This window comes from Pongo abelii, chromosome 20 (genome assembly GCF_028885655.2).
Source record: "Pongo abelii isolate AG06213 chromosome 20, NHGRI_mPonAbe1-v2.0_pri, whole genome shotgun sequence".
NCBI lineage: Eukaryota > Metazoa > Chordata > Mammalia > Primates > Hominidae > Pongo > Pongo abelii.
In genome coordinates, this window is record NC_072005.2 from 79154 (window position 1) to 96959 (window position 17806).

The window sequence follows — 17806 nt, forward strand, 5'->3', positions numbered from 1 at the left end:
GCACAGGACCCAGGACCAGGGATGCACCTTTGAAGAAAGAGGCCTTCCCTTCTATGCAGCTGCTGCACCTCTGGGCCCTGAGCCCTCAGTTCCCAGGAAAGCCAGCACAGAGGCTTGTGAAGGAGGCCGGTTCTGGGGATGCTGTCCCTGGATCTGCTAGGGGAACCAACATGTTCCCTACTTGTTTAAACCAAATCGCTCTGAGAGTCCAGGCTCACTGGCCAGCGTGGGGGAGAACAAAGCATCCCCAGGGCTACTGACGTTTCCCGCCAGGCAGACGCCCTCATCTGGGATGAGTTCTTGGCCTGCATCAGCCCAAGGACCCTTCATCAAGCATCACGACTGCCTGGCAGGGGGCCTGGCTGCGGTGGAGTAGGGGGACAGAGTCACCTACATCCACTCCGGTTAGGGAAGAGGTCGGAGGCCTCGTGGGAGGTCACGGACGGGGTGAGGTCGTCAGCAGATGACTGTGTCTCTTCCTCTTCTTCCCCTGAAAGCAAATCCTTCGCTATTTGTTCCTTTAAAAAAAAAAAAAGTAAAGAACATTTTACAGTTTAACAATCTCGCAATACCACTAATGATAACAACAGTAAAGACACTGGGAGCGCCCTGAGGCTCACATGGGGCTGCTATTCCCATTCTGGAGAGGGTGCACAGTGTGGGGGGAGCGGGGATGGGACGGAGACACGTGGGAGCCCACACCCAGCCACCAGAGCTGGAGACAGTTAGAGCTGCCACTGGGCACACGCCCAGAGTGCATGGCTCTTTCTCTGCCTGTGCATTTGATTTTAACCTTCTACAATGCAGCCCTCCCCTGCTCCCAACACCCAAGCCTCGACCTGTGACCTCTGGGTACGGAATGGCAGAGAGACCAGTCCTGGGGAGGCCCCGATGTGCCCCTCTACCCACCAAAGCCAGAATGACATGTGGCCTGGGGTTAAGGCTAGGGTCCAGCCCCATGCCCATGGCCATTCCAACCCCGGGGGTGTGGTCACAGGTACATTCTACTTATTCTGGGGGCCTTTGTGCCTCCTCTCACTGAACACCCTCCTCTGCAGAGAGGCAGCCCCAGGCCCCCCCACCTTCAGCTGCGAGCCAGTTCCAGGAAGGGCCCTCACTCACTTTGTCCAGGGTCATGTCTGGGAGGTTCGGGGCCACGTCACCACCCTCACTCTCCCGGTCTGAAATGGGGTCTGACGCCTCGTAGCCATAGAGCGCAAGCAGCTCATCAAAGGGCATGTCGTTGCTCTGAGTTGGGGAAGGGAACAAGGCCCCATCAGGAGGGACTGCTCTGGGGGTTCCTGTCCCTGTCCTCTTGCCTGAGCCTCGTTGGCCACAATCTTGGCCACTCTGTCACACCCATAGCAACTCCCCACATAGCAGCACTCCCCAGCCAGACCTCAGGCCCAGTCCTTCATCCAAGAGCTCCTTCACAATCCCTCAGAGAGGCACCAGAGCCTAGGGGTCACCGGCCAGGGAAGAGGGCACCACCCTGCCCACAATGCCTCCTTGCACAGGGTGAATTACAGGAATACAAGGATGGTGTGACACAGGGTGAATTATAGGAATACAAGGATAGTGCGACACGTGGCAATTTACTATTGTAACTCAACATCAATATATTAAAGGGGAAAAAAGTTATCTGAAAAAGGCATTTGGTGAAATCCGACATCTATTCCTGATTTGAAAAAAAAAAAAAAAAAAACCCTCAGAAAACTACATAAACAGGCCAGACACAGTAGTTCACACCTGTAATCCCAGCATTTTGGAAGGCTACAGCAGGCAGATCACTTGAGGCTAGGAGTTCGAGACCAGCCTGGGCAACATGGCGAAATCCCGTCTCCACTAAAAATACAAAAATTAGCTGTGCTTGGTGGCACCCGCCTGTAGTCTCAGCTACTCGGGAGGCTGAAGCACGAGAATCACTTGTACTCGGGAGGCGGAGGTTGCAGTGAGCCAAGATCACACCACTGCACTCCAGCCTGGGTGGCAGAATGAGAATCTGTCTCAAAATAAAAAATAAAAAAGAAGAAGAAAACCACATAAACAGATGGATGCTTCATCGATATAATGGAGAAGCTGTCAATTCACACTGGGTCAAAAATGAGTAACCAGAGCAGCCCCCATCACGATCTGGAACAAGAGCACTGTGATTAACGAACACTGTTTTGATGCTCTGAGCCAATGCAATATGACAAGAAGTAGAAATAAGGCATGTAATTCCTGGGAAGGAAGCGATGCAAACTATCAACGTCGTACTCTCCAGTGCTGCTTTCAAATCCTTCTGTCCTCCCTTGTGTGAGCCTCTGTTCCACAGAGGCTAGTCCTGTCTGCTCAGACTCCACCCTGACCCCTGTGGGTCACTTTCAGCCTCCAACTTCCGGAACACTCCCTCTCATTCTCTCAAGATGTCAGCACTGGCCTCCCCTCCACCCCAGCTCCTGCCCAGACTCATCCTGGGGGCTTCAAGTCCACATAGAAACCTCCCGGCCTAGTCCCAGCCCTTCTCCAGGTGAAACATCTACACTGAGTTCCCCCCTTTTGTTCTCTCACAGGACCCTGTGGAAAGAACAGATTCTGTATGCCCATTACCTTCAGGATTATGCAGGCGGGAAGGTTGACACAGTGGTCCAGAGGCCCTTGGGCTGCCTGGACCTCTCCAGAGTAGCCCAAGGTGAAGACCCTTTCCTAAGAGCACTCAGCCGTGATTTCCGTTTTTGGCTTCATTGAGGCTTGCACTGATGGTGCTGCATTGGCAGCCGGCAAGAGCCCAGTGCCCGTGGAAGCTGCAGCCAGTGCATCCCTGCCCACAAGTCACTGCTGTCACATTCCTCACAGACCAAAAGCAAACACCCCAGCTTCACTTCAGAAGATGCTGGACAGCCAGGCATGGTGGCTCATGCCTGTAATCCCAGCACTTTGGGAGGCTGAGGCAGGCGGATCACGAGATCAGGAGTTTGAGACCAGCCTAACATGGAGAAACCCTGTCTCTACTAAAATACAAACATTAGCTGGGGATGGTGGTGGGTTCCTGTAATCCCAGGGAGAATCGCTTGAACCTAGGAGGCAGAGGTTGCAGTGAGCCGAGATCATGCTACTGCACTCCAGCCTGGGTGACGAGAGCAACACTCTGTCTCAAAAAAAAAAAAAAAAGGTGCTGGACAAAGTGAGCATTTTGTTAAGTCTCACCCTGAGCAGATGTTTCCACGTGCTGTGAGGGCGTGGGAAGCATGCACAATGCATCTGCTGCATACCAAAGCGAGGTGATTCCTTCAAGGAACCACATGCATGGAACGAGTGGTGAGACAAAGAGGCTGTTCCTGGTCGTTTCACCTGAAAGAATGCTGGCCAACTATAGCCACTCAGACAGGCACCTGGCAGGCGCTGCCTTGTATGCAAGCCAGGGGGGCTGTTACTTCAAAGGAAACAGCTGACCATAACTGCTGCAATGGTAAAACTCAGGATTTTGAAAAACTTGGGTTTGACAAATATGAACTTGCCAAATTTCTAATATTTAAAAAACTTATAGGCCGGGCACGGTGGCTCATGCCTGTAATCCCAGCACTTTGGAAGGCCGAGGCGGGCGGATCACGAGGTCAGGAGATGGAGACCATCCTGGCGAACACGATGAAACCCCATCTCTACTAAAAAAATACAAAAAATTAGCCAGGCGAAGTGGCAAGCGCCTGTAGTCCCAGCTACTTGGGAGGCTGAGGCAGGAGAATGGCATGAACCTGGGAGGCGGAGCTTGCAGTGAGCCAAGATCGCGCCACTGCACTCCAGCCTGGGCGACAGTGAGACTGTCTCAAAAAAAAAAAAAAAAAAAAAAAAAAAAAAAAAAACAAAAAACTTATGATAAGGCTGGTAGTGATATTAACTGTTACAGTCAACCCTAACCCCCAACATGACTATATTTGGAGATGGGGCCTTTACAGAGGTAATTAAGGTTCAAGGAGGCCGTGAGGGTGGGGCCCTGATCCAACAGGATTAGTGTCCTTTTAAGAAAAACACCAGAAGGCTCCCTCATGTTCTCTGTCCACCATGTGAGGACACAGCAAGCCTCACATGGTGAGGCCGGCACCAGAAGAAGAGAGCCGGCACCAGAACCCACTCTGCTGGACCTTGATCATGGACCTTTCTGCCTCTTGACCTATGAGGTTCACTGATACAGTCTCCGATTCCACTCCACAACTACTCTCTACAAAACTATCACTTGATGGGTTTTGCTGTAACATCAAAGAATACCCACAATTATCTGAAAAGCTGTGAAATACTCCTACCTGTTTCAACAACAGATCTGGTTGAAGCTATATTTGTACTTCAACCATAAGAGCCTATCACAATAGATTAATGTCTCCCTTAAACGACAGAAACTGGCCAGGCGTGGCTCATGCCTGTAATCCAAGCATTCTGGGAGGCCAAGGTGGCAGGATCAACTTGAGGTCAGGAGTTTGAGACTAGCCTGGCCAACATGGTAAAACCTCGTCTCTACTAAAAATACAAGTTAGCCAGGCACGGTCGTGGGCGCCTGTAGTCCCAGCTACTCAGGAGGCTAAGGCAGGAGAATCACTTGAACCCAAGAGGTAGAGGTTGCAGTGAGCCCAGATTGCACCACTGCACTCCAGTATGGGCAAAAGAGCAAGATTCTGTCTCCAGCAAAAAAAAAAAAAAAAAAAAAAAAGACAGAAACTGGGTCAGGTACAGTGGCTCACACCTATACTCCCAGCACTTTGGGAGACCTAGGCAGAAAAATTGCTTGAGGCCAACAGTTTGAGACCAACCCTAGCAACATAGCAAGAACTCTACAAATAAATAAAATTAAAAAGTTGGTGAGGCGTGGTGGCGTGCGACTATAGTCCCAGTTACTCAGGAGGCTGAGGCAGGAGGAACCCTTGAGCCCAGGAGTTCGAGGCTGCAGTAAACTATGATTGCACCACTGCATTCCAGCCTAGGCAAAAGTGAGATCCGGTCTCAAAAAAAAATAAATAAATGTTTTAAAGACAGAAGCTTGGCCAGGCGTGGTGGCTCACGCCTGTAATCCAGCACTTTGGGAGGCCGAGGTGGGCAGATCACAAGGTCAAGAGTCTGAGACCAGCCTGGCCAACATGGTGAAACCCCGTCTCTGCTAAAAATACAAAAATTTGCCGGGCGTGGTGGCGCACGCACCTGTGGTCCCAGCTACTTGGGAGGCTGAGGTAGGAGAATCACTTGAGCTCAGGAGGCGGAGGATGCAGTGAGCCAAGATCGCACCACTGCACTCCAGCCTGGGAAACAGAGCAAGACTCCATCTCAAAAAAATAAAAAGACAGAAGCTAGATTTTCATATTTGTTTCCACATTCAAAGAGATATGGAAAACTAAAAATTCATTCTTCTAATTTTTTTTTCTTTTGGGACAGTTTTTTTTCATTTTCATAAAAATATTTATATTAGGCCGGGCTGGAGTGCAGTGGCACAATCACAGCTCACTAGCCTCCACCTCCTGGGCTCGAACAATCCTCCTACCTCTCAGGTACCTGGGACCACAGGCATGCGCCACTGCACCTAACCTCTTCTAAGACTTAACTTTTGGGCGGGGCGCGGTGGCTCACGCCTGTATTCCCAGCACTTTGGGAGGCCAAGGCGGGCGGATCACAAGGTCAGGAGATCGAGACCATCCTGGCTAACACGGTGAAACCCTGTCTCTACTAAAAATACAAAAAATTAGACTGGCGTGGTGGTGGGCGCCTGTAGTCCCAGCTACACAGGAGGCTGAGGTAGGAGAATGACCTGAACCCGGGAGGCGGAGCTTGCAGTGAGCTGAGATCGCGCCACTGCACTCCAGCCTGGGCAACAGATTGAGACTCCATCTCAAAAAAAAAAAAAAAAAAAAAAATTTATATTAACATGTAACTGATTTATTCAGCCTCCGGGGTAGCTGGGACTACAGACGTGCACCACCACGCCTGGCTAATTTTGTATTCTTTTTTTTTTTTTTGAGATGGAGTCTCACTGTGTCACTCAGGCTGGACTGCAGTGACACGATCTCAGCTCATTTTAAAATGAGTTAGCGAATAAGTATTTTTACATGTCAATTTTTTTTGTTTTTTTGAGACACAGTCTTGCTCTGTCCCCCAGGCTACAGTGCGATGGCCTGATCTCAGCTCACTGCAACCTCCGCCTCCTGGGTTCAAGCGATTCTCCTGCCTCAGCCCTTTGAGTGCTGGGATTACAGGCGCCTGCCACCACGCCCGGCTAATTTTTGTATTTTTAGTACAGACGGGGTTTCACCATGTTGGCCAGCCTGATCTAGAACTCCTGACCTCAGGTGATCAACTGCCTCAGCCTCCCAAAGTGCTGGGATTACAAGCGTGAGCCACCATGCCCAACAATTTTTGTATTTTTAGTAGAGACAGGGTTTCACTATGTTGGCCAGGCTAGGCTCAAACTCCTGACCTCATGATCCGCCTACCTCGGCCTCCCAAAGTGCTGGGATTACAGGCATTAGCCACTGCATCCGGCCAATTTACATGTCAGTTTTAACTTTTCATGTAATAAAAAAGCAATAGATAAAGCACATTAACAAAGCTCCTTGAAACTCTCAGTAATTTTTTTTTTTTTTTTTTTTTGAGACAGGGTCTCACTCTGTCACCCAGGCTGGAGTGCAATGGTGTGATCTCGGCTCACTGCAACCTCCGCCTCCCAGGTTCAAGTGATTCTCCTGCCTCAGCCTCCCGAGTAGCTGGGACTATAGACGTGCACCACCACGCCTGGCTAATTTTGTATTCTTTTTTTTTTTTTTTTTTTTGGAGATGGAGTCTCGCTGTGTCACCCAGGCTGCAGTGCAGTGGCACGATCTCAGCTCACTGCAAGCTCCGCCTCCCGGGTTCACATCATTCTCCCACCTCAGCCTCCCGAGTAGCTGGGACTACAGGCGCCCACCACCACGCCCGGCTAATTTTGTTTTTGTATTTTCAGTAGAGACGGGGTTTCACCGTGTTAGGCAGGATGGTCTCGATCTCCTGACCTCGTGATCCACCCGCCTCGGCCTCCCAAAGTGCTGGGATTACAGGTATGAGCCACCGTGCCCGGCAATTTTGTATTCTTAGTAGAGATGGGGTTTCACCATGTTGGCCAAGCTGGTCTTGAACTCCTGATCTCAGGTGATCCGCCCCCCTCAGCCTCCCAAAGTGCTGGGATTACAAGCGTGAGCCACTGCACCCAGCCTGAAACTCTCAATAATTTTTAAGAGTACAAAGCAGGTTCTGAGACCAAAAGATTTGAGAGCAGCTGGCTTAATCCTTGACCACCGTGCTGCTGAAAGAGCCCCACGAAAGACCTGGTCTACACTGAATTTCAGCTACTAGGACAGCATCTGGCATTTTGCAAAAAGATGTACAATTTAGCACTTACCAATGTGGAATCTGAGCTGCACAAAAATCATGAGGCTTACCCCGGAGGGTTCCACCCAACACAGGGGCAGGATCACCTTGGCCAAGTACCTGGGAGATGAAGTCCTTCTCCAGCTCCTCCTTGGGTTTGTCTGGGCACCTCGAGGCCTCCTCGCACTCCCCCCGAACACTGTAGTTCTGTGACAGGATCTCTGCGAGGTTGAACTGATGGTCTCCAGAGCCCATGGACACCACTGGGGAGAAGACAGCAGCCCAGGTGAGCACCTTGCCTCGCCTGTCCCAACCATCCTGCCGAGACTACTGATGCCTGGAGAAGCCCTAAGGATGAGGCCCTCTGCATGCTGCCAGGATCAGCCTCATGAGGGAACCCAACAGGACACCCCACGACTAATGCACACAGGAGCACAGCTGGTGAGCTGCACATACAAATTCCAAGGATTTTTTTTTGGGGGGTGTGTCTCTTTCTGAGAGACTGCGTGTCTTCCTGAACACAGAGAAGCCTGCAAGGATTTGGGGAGCAAGTGGACTAGAAAGAGACCAATACCCATCTCTTTAGGGTGGAAGGAGCAGCAGGACTCAGTGGAGCTGGGTTCACGCTGGGCTCCATGACTCCTGAAACAGGGGTGACGCTGAACCCTCACCTGCACAGGTCAGTACAGCATCAAGGAGCATGCAGGGACAACACCAATGGGGGCTCGACAACGCCAGTCCCTTAAGCTCCGTCTGCAGGGCCACATAAAGAAGCCATGCGATGTACATGGCCCAACAGTTGGCGGCTGTCATCCGATCCAGGGTTTCCCCAAAAGAACTGGGATGTGTCACCATTCCTCTGCATGTTTACTCTCCAATTGGTCAAATTTTCAAACAAACAAAGGGAATAGCTAGGGCTCAATCAATCCAGACACAGAGCAGTGTAGCCCAAGGCTGGGGGTTTGAGGGCCTGGGAGTCCAGGGCAGGAGGCCTCTAGGACAGCCACACAGCCTGTATGGCTGGGCACACAGGTGTGCACCACACACAGCCCATGCACAGAACATGCAGCTGCAAGGCACAGAGGACCCCCGGCGGCAGGCACCTCGTTAGAGTGAGGGAATGACCTGGAGCTGCCTGGGTGCGCCCGGACCCTCAGTGACCACGGCATCCTTGGAGGAGCCACGTGACGGAAAAACCTGGACCCTCAGTGACCACGGCATCCTTGGAGGAGCCACGTGACGGAAAAGCCTGGACCCTCAGTGACCACGGCATACTTGGAGGAGCCACGTGAGGGAAAACAGGGATGGCACTGCCTTCTCTGGGACTGGGGTGGGGACTAGTTTGATACCGGAAAGAGATGCAGCCCTACACCTGGCCCGCAGAAGGAGCCCGGCCAGGGGAAGAAAGAACAGTCATAGAGACCCTTGCCCTACAGCGTCAGCTCCTCCCCGTGGGCCCAACACAGGTGGCTGGCAGGCGAGCATGGGACCTTGATGCCCACCAGGCAAGCAGCAGCGCAGGGAGGTGCAGGGAACCCGGGGTGCTGCCTGTCTCGCCGCCCTCCACCTTCTCAGCCCCGGCTCCCTCAGCAAGCCAACCCTTCCCAACACCCTGGCAAGATGAGGCAGCCCTCAGCTCGGTGCAGGCATGTGCCCGGGTCCTCTGCTGGGGGTGCTGGGCTCTGAGGATGGTCTTGGGTCGCCTGGGCTCCCTGCCCCTGCTAAAGAGCAGGAAGACAGAGTCCTGACCACTCTTCCCCACAGCTCCATCTGAACGGGTGGGAGCTGGGACACCCTGGACTCTGGAAGCCAGTGCCCCGGTCCACAGCTCAGCCAGGCCCAGCAGGCATTCTGCCTCTCTCAGCCACAAAGGCCGTGGCGACCTGAGCAGGGGGAGGAGGGAGGGAGGTACCTGCTGTTGTCTGCAAGCCCGGCTCCCCGGGGCACAGGCTGTGCTCGAGGCAGGAGACCACGCGAGGACTCTGCCTCCCCAGCGAGGAGGCCTGTGAAGGAAGAGAGGCAGGGTTAGCTCGGCCGGCTCAAAACCTGCTGCTGGACATCACAGTGTGGCAGCCAAGAGCAAGCGCTGGTCAGAGCCCCGTCCCCAGTGACTGGGGAAGGGGCTCTGTCTCCGCCTCTGAGGGCTGGGGGGCACTAGGAGCAGCACACGCGTGTGGCCACCACTCGCCCCGCTTCCCCCCAAGGACCGCTCACGGGGTGGAGGCGTTCTCGCCCAGGGCAGGTCATGCATCATGTGACACTGAAAACTGCCCACACACAGGCCTACAGTCCTGACCCACGCTGCAACCTGGATGAAGCTCAAGAACAGCATGCGCTGGGAGGGAAGCCAGACACCAACGGCCACAGCATAGGGTCCATTGATACCAAACGTCCAGAACAGGCCAGTCCACCGACAGAATGGGGGCTCGTCCAGAACAGGCCAGTCCACAGACAGAATGGGGGCTCGTGGGGGCCAGGAGCCAAGGAGACAGACAGTGGGAGAGTGACTGCTAACGGGGACAGGGCTTCTTTTGGGGATGACAGAATGTTTTATAATCAGATAGAGGTGATGGTTGCATGGCCGTGAATACACTAAAAATCAATGAATTATAAACTTTAAAATGGGCATATTTTATGGTTTGTCAATTACCTCAACTTTTTTTTATAAAAAGGCAAACAAAACCATTATAAGTTACCATTATCACAATGTTCAATATCTCTCTCTTTTTTTTTTTTTCTGAGACAGAGCCTTGCTCTGTCGCCCAGGCCGGAGCGCAGGGCGCAATCTCGGCTCACTGCAACCTCTGTCACCCAGTACTCAGCCTCCCGAGTAGCTAGGACTACACGTGCGCACCACCACGCCCAGCTAATTTCTGTATTTTTACTAGAGATGGGGGTTTCACCATGTTGCCCAGGCTGGTCTCGAACTTTTGACCTCAAGTGATCTGCCCGCCTCGGCCTCCCAAAGTGCTGGGATTACAGGTGTGAGCCACCGCAAGCCACGATCTCTTTCATGTGCATAAACACAAAACCCTCAACAAAACACTAGCAAACGGAATCCAGCAACATATAAAGATGGTTATAAGCCATGACCAGGTAAGATTTACCACAGGGATGCAAGGTCGATTTAACATCCAAAAGTCAATTAATATAATACATCACATCAATAAAATAAAAAACCAAAACACAGGATCATCTCAACATACCCAATCCAACAAAATCCAACATACTTTCATAATGAAAAATACCCAACAAACTCAGAACAGAAGGGAGCTTCCTTCTCAAGCTGACAAAGAGCGTCTCGGAAAAACCCATACTTATCATTGCCCTCAATGGGGAAAAACCCATACTTATCATTGCCCTCAATGGGGAAAGGCCGCTTTCTCCTTCATACCATGAGCACAACAACGTGTACTCTCACCTCTCATGCTAAATGGAGTGCTGGATGGTGCAGTCAGCGTAAAACCATTAAATAAAAAGAATCAAGATCGGTAAGGAAGCCGGGCACGGTGGCTCACGCCTGTAATCCCAGCACTTTGGGAGGCCCAGGCAGGCGGATGACTTGAGGTCAGGAGTTCAAGACCAGCCTGGCCAACATGGTGAAACCCTGTCTCTACCAAAAATACAAAAAAATTAGCCAGGCATTGTGGCATGTGCCTGTAATCCCAGCTACTCAGAAGGCTGAGGCAGGAGAATTGCTTGAACCAGGGAGGCGGAGGTTGCAGTGAGCCGAGATCGTGCCACTGCACTCCAGCCTGGCGATACAGCAAGACTCCATCTCAAAAAAAAAAAAAAAAAAAAAAGATTGGTAAGGAAGAAGTAAAACTATCTCTGTGCTGGTGCTGGTGACATGATCTAAAAAACTATTCAAACTAAAGTGAGTTCAGCAAGGTTGCAGTACACAAAATCAATACATAAAAATCAATTTTATTTCTATATAAAAGCAACAAATATAAAAAGAACAATTCCATTTACAACAGCATCAAGGGAAGTGTAAAATGTGTACAGTACTCTGAGTGAACAAAGCAGTGTTGAAAGGAAGATCCAAGGGAATGAAAAGGCATCCCACGTTCATGGCTGAGAAGATAACATTAAGGTGGCAACACCCCCCCAACTGACAAATTCAACACCATCTCTATCAGAACCCCAGTTGGCTTCTTTGTAGAAACCCACGAGCTGATTTCAAAAAGCATATGGAAGCTCAAGGTACCCAAAACAGCCCAATCTTGAATACTTCATGATTTCAAAATTCACCACACAGCTACAGCAATCAACACAGTGTGGTACTGCCATAAGGACAGCACAAAGATCAACGAACTAGAACTGAGAATCCAGAAATATACTCACACATTCATAGTCAATTGGATTTCAACAAAGGTATCAAAACAGTTCCATTGGGGAATGAACAGTCTTTAACAAATGGTACTGGGACAGTTGAATATCCATGAGCAAAAGAATGAAGTTGGACCCCTATCTCATACCATATGCAAAAATTACCTCAAAATGGATCAAAGGCCTTAAATATGAGAGCCAAAACTATACAACTTTTCAGAGAAAATATATGGATAAATATTTGTAACCTTTTGATTGAATCTAAAAATGTGGCGGAAAAAAGTTTGTGACCTTGGATTTGGCAATGGTTTCTTAGATAAGACACCAAAATCACAAGTGACAAAAAAAAAAACCAAAAAACCAAATGGATAAACAACTTCACCAAAATTAAAAACTTTTGTGCTTCAAAGGACGCCATCAAGAAAGTGAAAGGACAACTGAGAGAATAGGAGAAAATATCTGAAAAATCATCTATCTGATAAGGAACTTGTTCTCAGTATAAAGAACTTTTAAAACTCAATAAGGAAGGGATAATCCCATTGAAAAATGGGCAAAGGATCTGAACAGACATTTCTCCAAAGAGGACAGACAAATGGCCAATAAGCACAGGAAAACATGCTCAATGTGATATCAAGGAAAAGCAAGCAAAGTCCACACTACGATACCAGTTCCTAATCAGAGAATAAAAACTGTGCTCAAAAAGACAGTAACAAGTGTTGGCAAGAACATGGACAAACTGGAACTCTACTGTGCCCTGCTGGCGGGAATGTTAAAATAGTGCAGCCACTTTGGAAAACAGTCCAGCAATTCCTCCAAAAGTTAAATAGTATTTAACCATGTGACCCAGGTCAGGGTCCTAATATCCATCAGCTGACAAAAACAAAACAAAGGACTAGCAATCGGGCAAAGGAAGGACGCACTGACACACTACCACTTGGACGTACCTCGAAAGACTCATGCTCCTGAAAACAGCCAGACACGAAAGGCCACGCATCATATGACTCATTTAATCTCAAATGTCTAAAGCAGGCAAATCCGTAGAGACAGAAAATGGATTCCTGGTGGAAAGGGGCTGGGGGTTGATCTGGGGTTTGGGGAGTGACCACTAAGGGGTGTGGGGTTCCTTTTGGGGTGATGAAAATGTTCTAAAATTGACTGTGATGGCGGCTGCACAACTCGGTGAATACACTAACAACCACGGAACTGGACACATTAAAACGGTAAATGAACCCTACCTCAGTAAAGCTGCTGCCAAAAAGAGCAGATTAAAATATTTAATGAAGTTTAAAAACTTGTGTGGTAAGAATTTCAATACTTCTTCATGGGTCCTCAAGAAACAACCTCACAGGTTGTATAATCATGCCCCTCATAAGAAAAACAAGGAAACAAGCTCAAAGACACAGAGTCAGTTACCCAAGCTCACACAGCAGGTTAAGTGGTGCAGTTACAAAGTGGAGCTCAGGCCAGCGGCTTGCAAACCCTTTCCAGCCCGTCACACTACTGGGGAGCACAACAGCTAGTACAGTTGACCCTTGAACAACGCGGGGGTTATGGGTGCCAACCCTCCATACAGGTGAAAACCCATGCATGACTTCTGACTCCCCGAAACTCGATTAATAGCCTCCTGTTGGTCGGGAGCATTGCTGATAACATCAACCGTTGATAAACGCATATTTTATATATTGTATTATGTACTGTATTCTCACAAAAAAAGTAAACTACAGAAAAAGTTATTAAGAAAACTGGAAGAAAGAGAAAGTGTATTTACTATTCATTAAGTGGAAGTGGATCATCCTAAAGGTCTTCGTCCTCATCATCTTCACGTTGAGTAGGCTGAGGAGGAAGAGGAGGGGTTGGTCTTGCTGTCTCGGGGTGGCAGAGATGGAAGGAAATCCACGTATAAGTGACCATGCAGTTCAAACCCGTGAGGTTCAAGGGCCGACTGTACAGCAAAGCCATGGAAGGGAGCTGGGGCAGCCACTGGCCCTGGAGTGACTCTGGCAACAAGGCTGCCAAGGACCAAGGAGCACCTCAAGCTCTAAGTGGAGAGTGACACAACCCATCCAGCTTTAGAAAGTTTAGCTCCGTGGTGGCAGAGGGCAAATAGAAGACAGAGGGAAGGAAGAGCCAGCAGGGCCCCCAGTGGGAAGGGGCCACGGGGACTGGAAGCAAGCGGCACAGAGTGCATGGCAGCTGCAGGGGCATCTCATGCCTCTTGCCCTGGGGTTGGCCCGGGTCCGACAGAGATGGCATCACTTCTTTCCAGGACACAGCAGGGGGCCACCAGCCCACAACCACTCTGCACAGCCACACACAGTGTAAAGCCACAGGGAAAGCATCCTAAGTGACCTCTGAAATCACCCTCGGCCCCCTCTAGGACCCTCTGGGTAGGGGTCGAGGACAGGCTCTCTGGGCAAAGGTTCCTGCCTCAGTCAGGGGCTGGCTTTCTACTCCCGCAACCAGGAGCCTGACTAACAAGGGGAGGGCAGGCGACCACATCAAATGAGACCCCCAGTCTGGACGGCGAGTTGACAACAGTCCCGCAGGCTTGAGATCCACACCGAGTAACCGGGAGTAACATATGGCCCCAGAAGAGGTGGTCTGCAGGGTCTGAGGAGGATCTGGCCCTTATTTGACTTGCCATTCAACAAGAGAGCTAAGGCAGATGGGGGCAAAGAGGGAAGCGGCTGGAAACAGCAGAAAGGGTCACCAACAGGGAGGCCCTGAGCAGCCTGGGATCCCCAAGTTCATTTCCAGGCGACTCTGAGTTCCTGGAACTTACCATGGAATATAGACTTCATGGATCTTCTTCCTCCCACTGCCCATGCCTGGTGTCCAGGTGCAAGTCTACTCTCAAAGCAGGTTCCCAGGGACTCTACTTCACTCACTGAGAACACTCTGCATGTTTCCCTCTGAGTTCACTCCCGGGAAAGACAAAGTCCTCTGTTTTGTTACAGTGGAAGCAGGAAAAAGAGGGGCAGCAGGCCAAGGGTATTCCAGGCAACAAAAAAAGCAAAGGAAGCGCAAACAGCGTTCCAGAAACAAGGTCCAGAGGACAACAGGCCACAGACCCAGGCGTCCACCAGGGTCTTCAGGCAGCAGAAGCGGCAGCCAGCTAATCAGCATAAAGACTGCACCAGAGGCCTGAGTGCAGAGCACAGACCAGCCCTTCTCCCAGGGCAGCCCCCACAGGTGTAGAGTGCACTAGAAAACACAAGGGGCCACCCTTCAAAGCTTAACCCAAAATGACAGGGTGGCAGGTTCCATTCGCCAAGATGGCTGCACCTACCTCTCCCATGCCCCAAGCCCTCTCCCCAGTGTGACTGGAACAACCTCCTCCTAAGAGCCATGCTTGACCCTCCTCCCACCCACACCAACTCAAGTGCCAGGCGCTTGTTGGACCACCCAGCACCCCACTCCTCCATCTGACCAATGTTCCCTGGGCGCCCACTCTGGGCTCAGCAAGGCAGTGGCGTGGTGGTTAACCCGAGAAACAAGTTCCACCTGCCTCCACCCACATGGAGTTGCTAGTTTTGGACACAGATAACAAACAAGTGGGCATGTATGGTACTGAGAGGAGAAAACAGGGCGCACAGGCTCTGCAACTGCAGGTCAGGGAAGGCCTGGGGGTCCTGAGTCGAGGTGGAACCATCGTTGGCAGCCCCCAAAGGGGTAGAGTGCACCAGCAAACAGGAGCCCAGGGCCCTAGAGTAGGGGGCAGATCCGTGGGGACCACCTCACAGGGCTGCAGGACTCAGCAAGGAGGAGCATTTTATCCCAGGAACCATGAAAAGCCATGGAGGGTTTTAGGCAGGAGCAAAAGATGGTGCTCTTAGGTTTTTAAAAGATTAATCTAGTATGCTTGAGAAAAGTATGAAGCATTCCCGTCTGCCACTGTGGTGCTTATGATTATTCTGGGATACTGATACATAATAAAGTAGCTAGTACTGATCAAGTGCTATAAAGTTAACAAATTGCCACTTTTACGGATAAAAACAGTGGAATATCGTCAACTTCACAAGATTCAACTTCTATGTACAAGCCGTTGTGGCAGGACCTCATCAGACCTCCTAGCTCTGAAGGGTGACCATTAAACTTCCCATTTCAGAGATGAGGAAAAGGAAGTTCTGAGTCACTGGGCAACCTGCCCAAGACCACACAGAACAAGTCCGGTGGTCAGACAGCTTGCCATGGCTCCTCACGCTCAGCACCTCATACTTGTTGGTCCTAACCCACCCACGTCTCTCTCTGACCAGACTCTGCATCCCTGTAGGACAGGCCCTGTCTGCTCCATTCACTCCCAGATCCTCCGGCCGAGGACAGAGCGGGACCTCCTTAGAAAATCAAATCAAATTCACTCAACAGGGCACCACCCCAAACTGTAAAACAGGGTTACCAGGAGCAGCCGGACCACAGCTGCTGTGCACATTTACGGAGCTCAGCCTAGGGCAGGGCAGAACAGCCACATGGCAGCTCTGGGCGAGGCTGGCTTGGGAGTCTGACTTGTGCCATCCCAGACACAGAGCTACCTGTCAGGCCATGTGTGTTGCCCAGATGCTAGGCGCACAACTCATTCGACTACCACGTAGCTGCAGGGCCACTGGGAGACGCGGCTTCTGCCTCCGACCCTGGAGGCCAGCCACCATCTGCATGGGGACTCAGTCTCCCTAAACGTCTCAAGAAGAACTAACTCTCGATGAAGGAACTGGCCGGTGGGGTCTGGCCTAGCATCGAGACACCTACACCGTCTTTGGCATAAACACAGGGCCTGTTACTGCCCCTGAGGCCGTCACCGGGGGAGAGAATGGCCAGTCCTGCCTTCCACAACGCCCACTCGTGTGGTGCCAAGACATAAACACGCAACGTGGCACCACGGCCAGGCCGCAGTTCCAATCCCGGCTTCCCACGAGGCGGCTGTGCCTGGCTGGGTGGGCACCTTTTCCTGTGGGCTCTATCCCAGAGACAGGATCAGCTCGAGTCTGCCCGCCTGTCGTAACTTCTGCGCACAGAAGTCATGCACTGAGTCCCATTGACTGAGCACCTCGCAGCCGCCGCACCTTCACCTACATTATCTCTTTCCATCTTCACCAGGGCCCTCTAAGGTGAAAGCAAGTCCACACAGGCTCATCCACCACTCCAAAATCAAAAAAAGCTCCAAAAGCGAAAGTTTCTTCTTTCCCGGTTTGACCTGACACGAAGCTATCTGTTGTCTTATCCTAGACAGTCCCAGGTGGGTTTGATCAAACATCACAGTCCAAAATCCCACAGATCCTCAAATCGGAAAAATTCTGGATTCCAAAATATAGCTGGCCCCAAACATTTCAGATAAAGGGTCCCGGGCTTGTTTCCTGGACGAGGGAGGAGGCTCCAGAAGTAACTTCGTGCCCGGGAGAGGCTGGTCCAACTCTGCTGAGATCAGTCCCGACGCTCTCTAGGCCCCGGCAGACCCACCCACCTTGCGCCCAGTTTGCGCCAAGCGAGTCCGCGTCGGTAGTTCAAATCCCGCCCGGGGTCTGACCCAACCCCGCCGGGGGGCTCGCGGGCGGCGGAGGCGCGATGGGTCCACCGGGATCCCGACGGGGAGCGCGGGGCGCCTGGCGGCCCCAGCACTCGACAAAGTTGGCAAAGGCGCGGGAGGGGAGGCCTGCGCGCCGCGGGGCCCGGGCCGGGGCCGGGAACCGGAGCCGGACCCGGGAACGGGGCCGCGCGCCCACCGGCCCCCGACACCAGCCCCGCCCCGCGTCCCTCCCCTCCCCCACCCCGGCCCCCGCCCGCCCCGCGCCGCCGCGCATGCGCACTGCAGCCCGCGATGTGGCAGCCGGGGGAGTGGGGGGGGGCCGGGCCGGGCCGGGCCGGGCCGGGGGCGGCCGCCGACGGAGCCCCGCGCCCCTCCGGCCCCGGACGGGCCAGGCGCCCCGGCCGGCCTCAGAGCTCCAGAGCGGGGCTCTCCGTCCCTGGGGCCCACGGCGAGGCCGAGCCACGGCGGCGGGGGGCGCGGACGCGCGGGGGCGGGGGGCCGGCTCCCCCGGCCCGCTCACTCACCTCCGCCATGGCCGTGTGTGCGCGGGAGGCGGTGGCCGCGCCGGGATCCCCGGATGAGGGGCCGCGCACTCAT

The 17806-nt window shown here is 52.1% G+C and overlaps 1 protein-coding gene across 8 annotated transcripts in view; it reads right to left on the minus strand.

Annotated features, from left to right (window-relative positions):
• Positions 1–17790, minus strand: part of MIER2 (MIER family member 2) — a 36471-nt gene extending 18681 nt beyond the window's left edge. For 2 of the 8 annotated variants that reach the window (XM_063719808.1, XM_054538513.2), the window contains exons 1-4: positions 17734–17780; positions 9272–9362; positions 7480–7622; positions 395–518 (exon numbers count right to left, since the gene is read on the minus strand). In XM_063719808.1, coding sequence (XP_063575878.1) covers positions 395–518; positions 7480–7622; positions 9272–9362; positions 17734–17742 — 367 coding nt within the window. In that variant the 5' untranslated portion in view covers positions 17743–17780. Of the gene's footprint in view, positions 1–394; positions 519–1122; positions 1249–7479; positions 7623–9271; positions 9363–16758; positions 17426–17733 lie in introns of those variants that run through there. The other 6 variants (XM_024238226.3, XM_054538511.2, XM_009252505.4 and 3 more) reach the window with 6 other exon arrangements.
• Between the last annotated feature and the right edge of the window lie 16 nt (positions 17791–17806).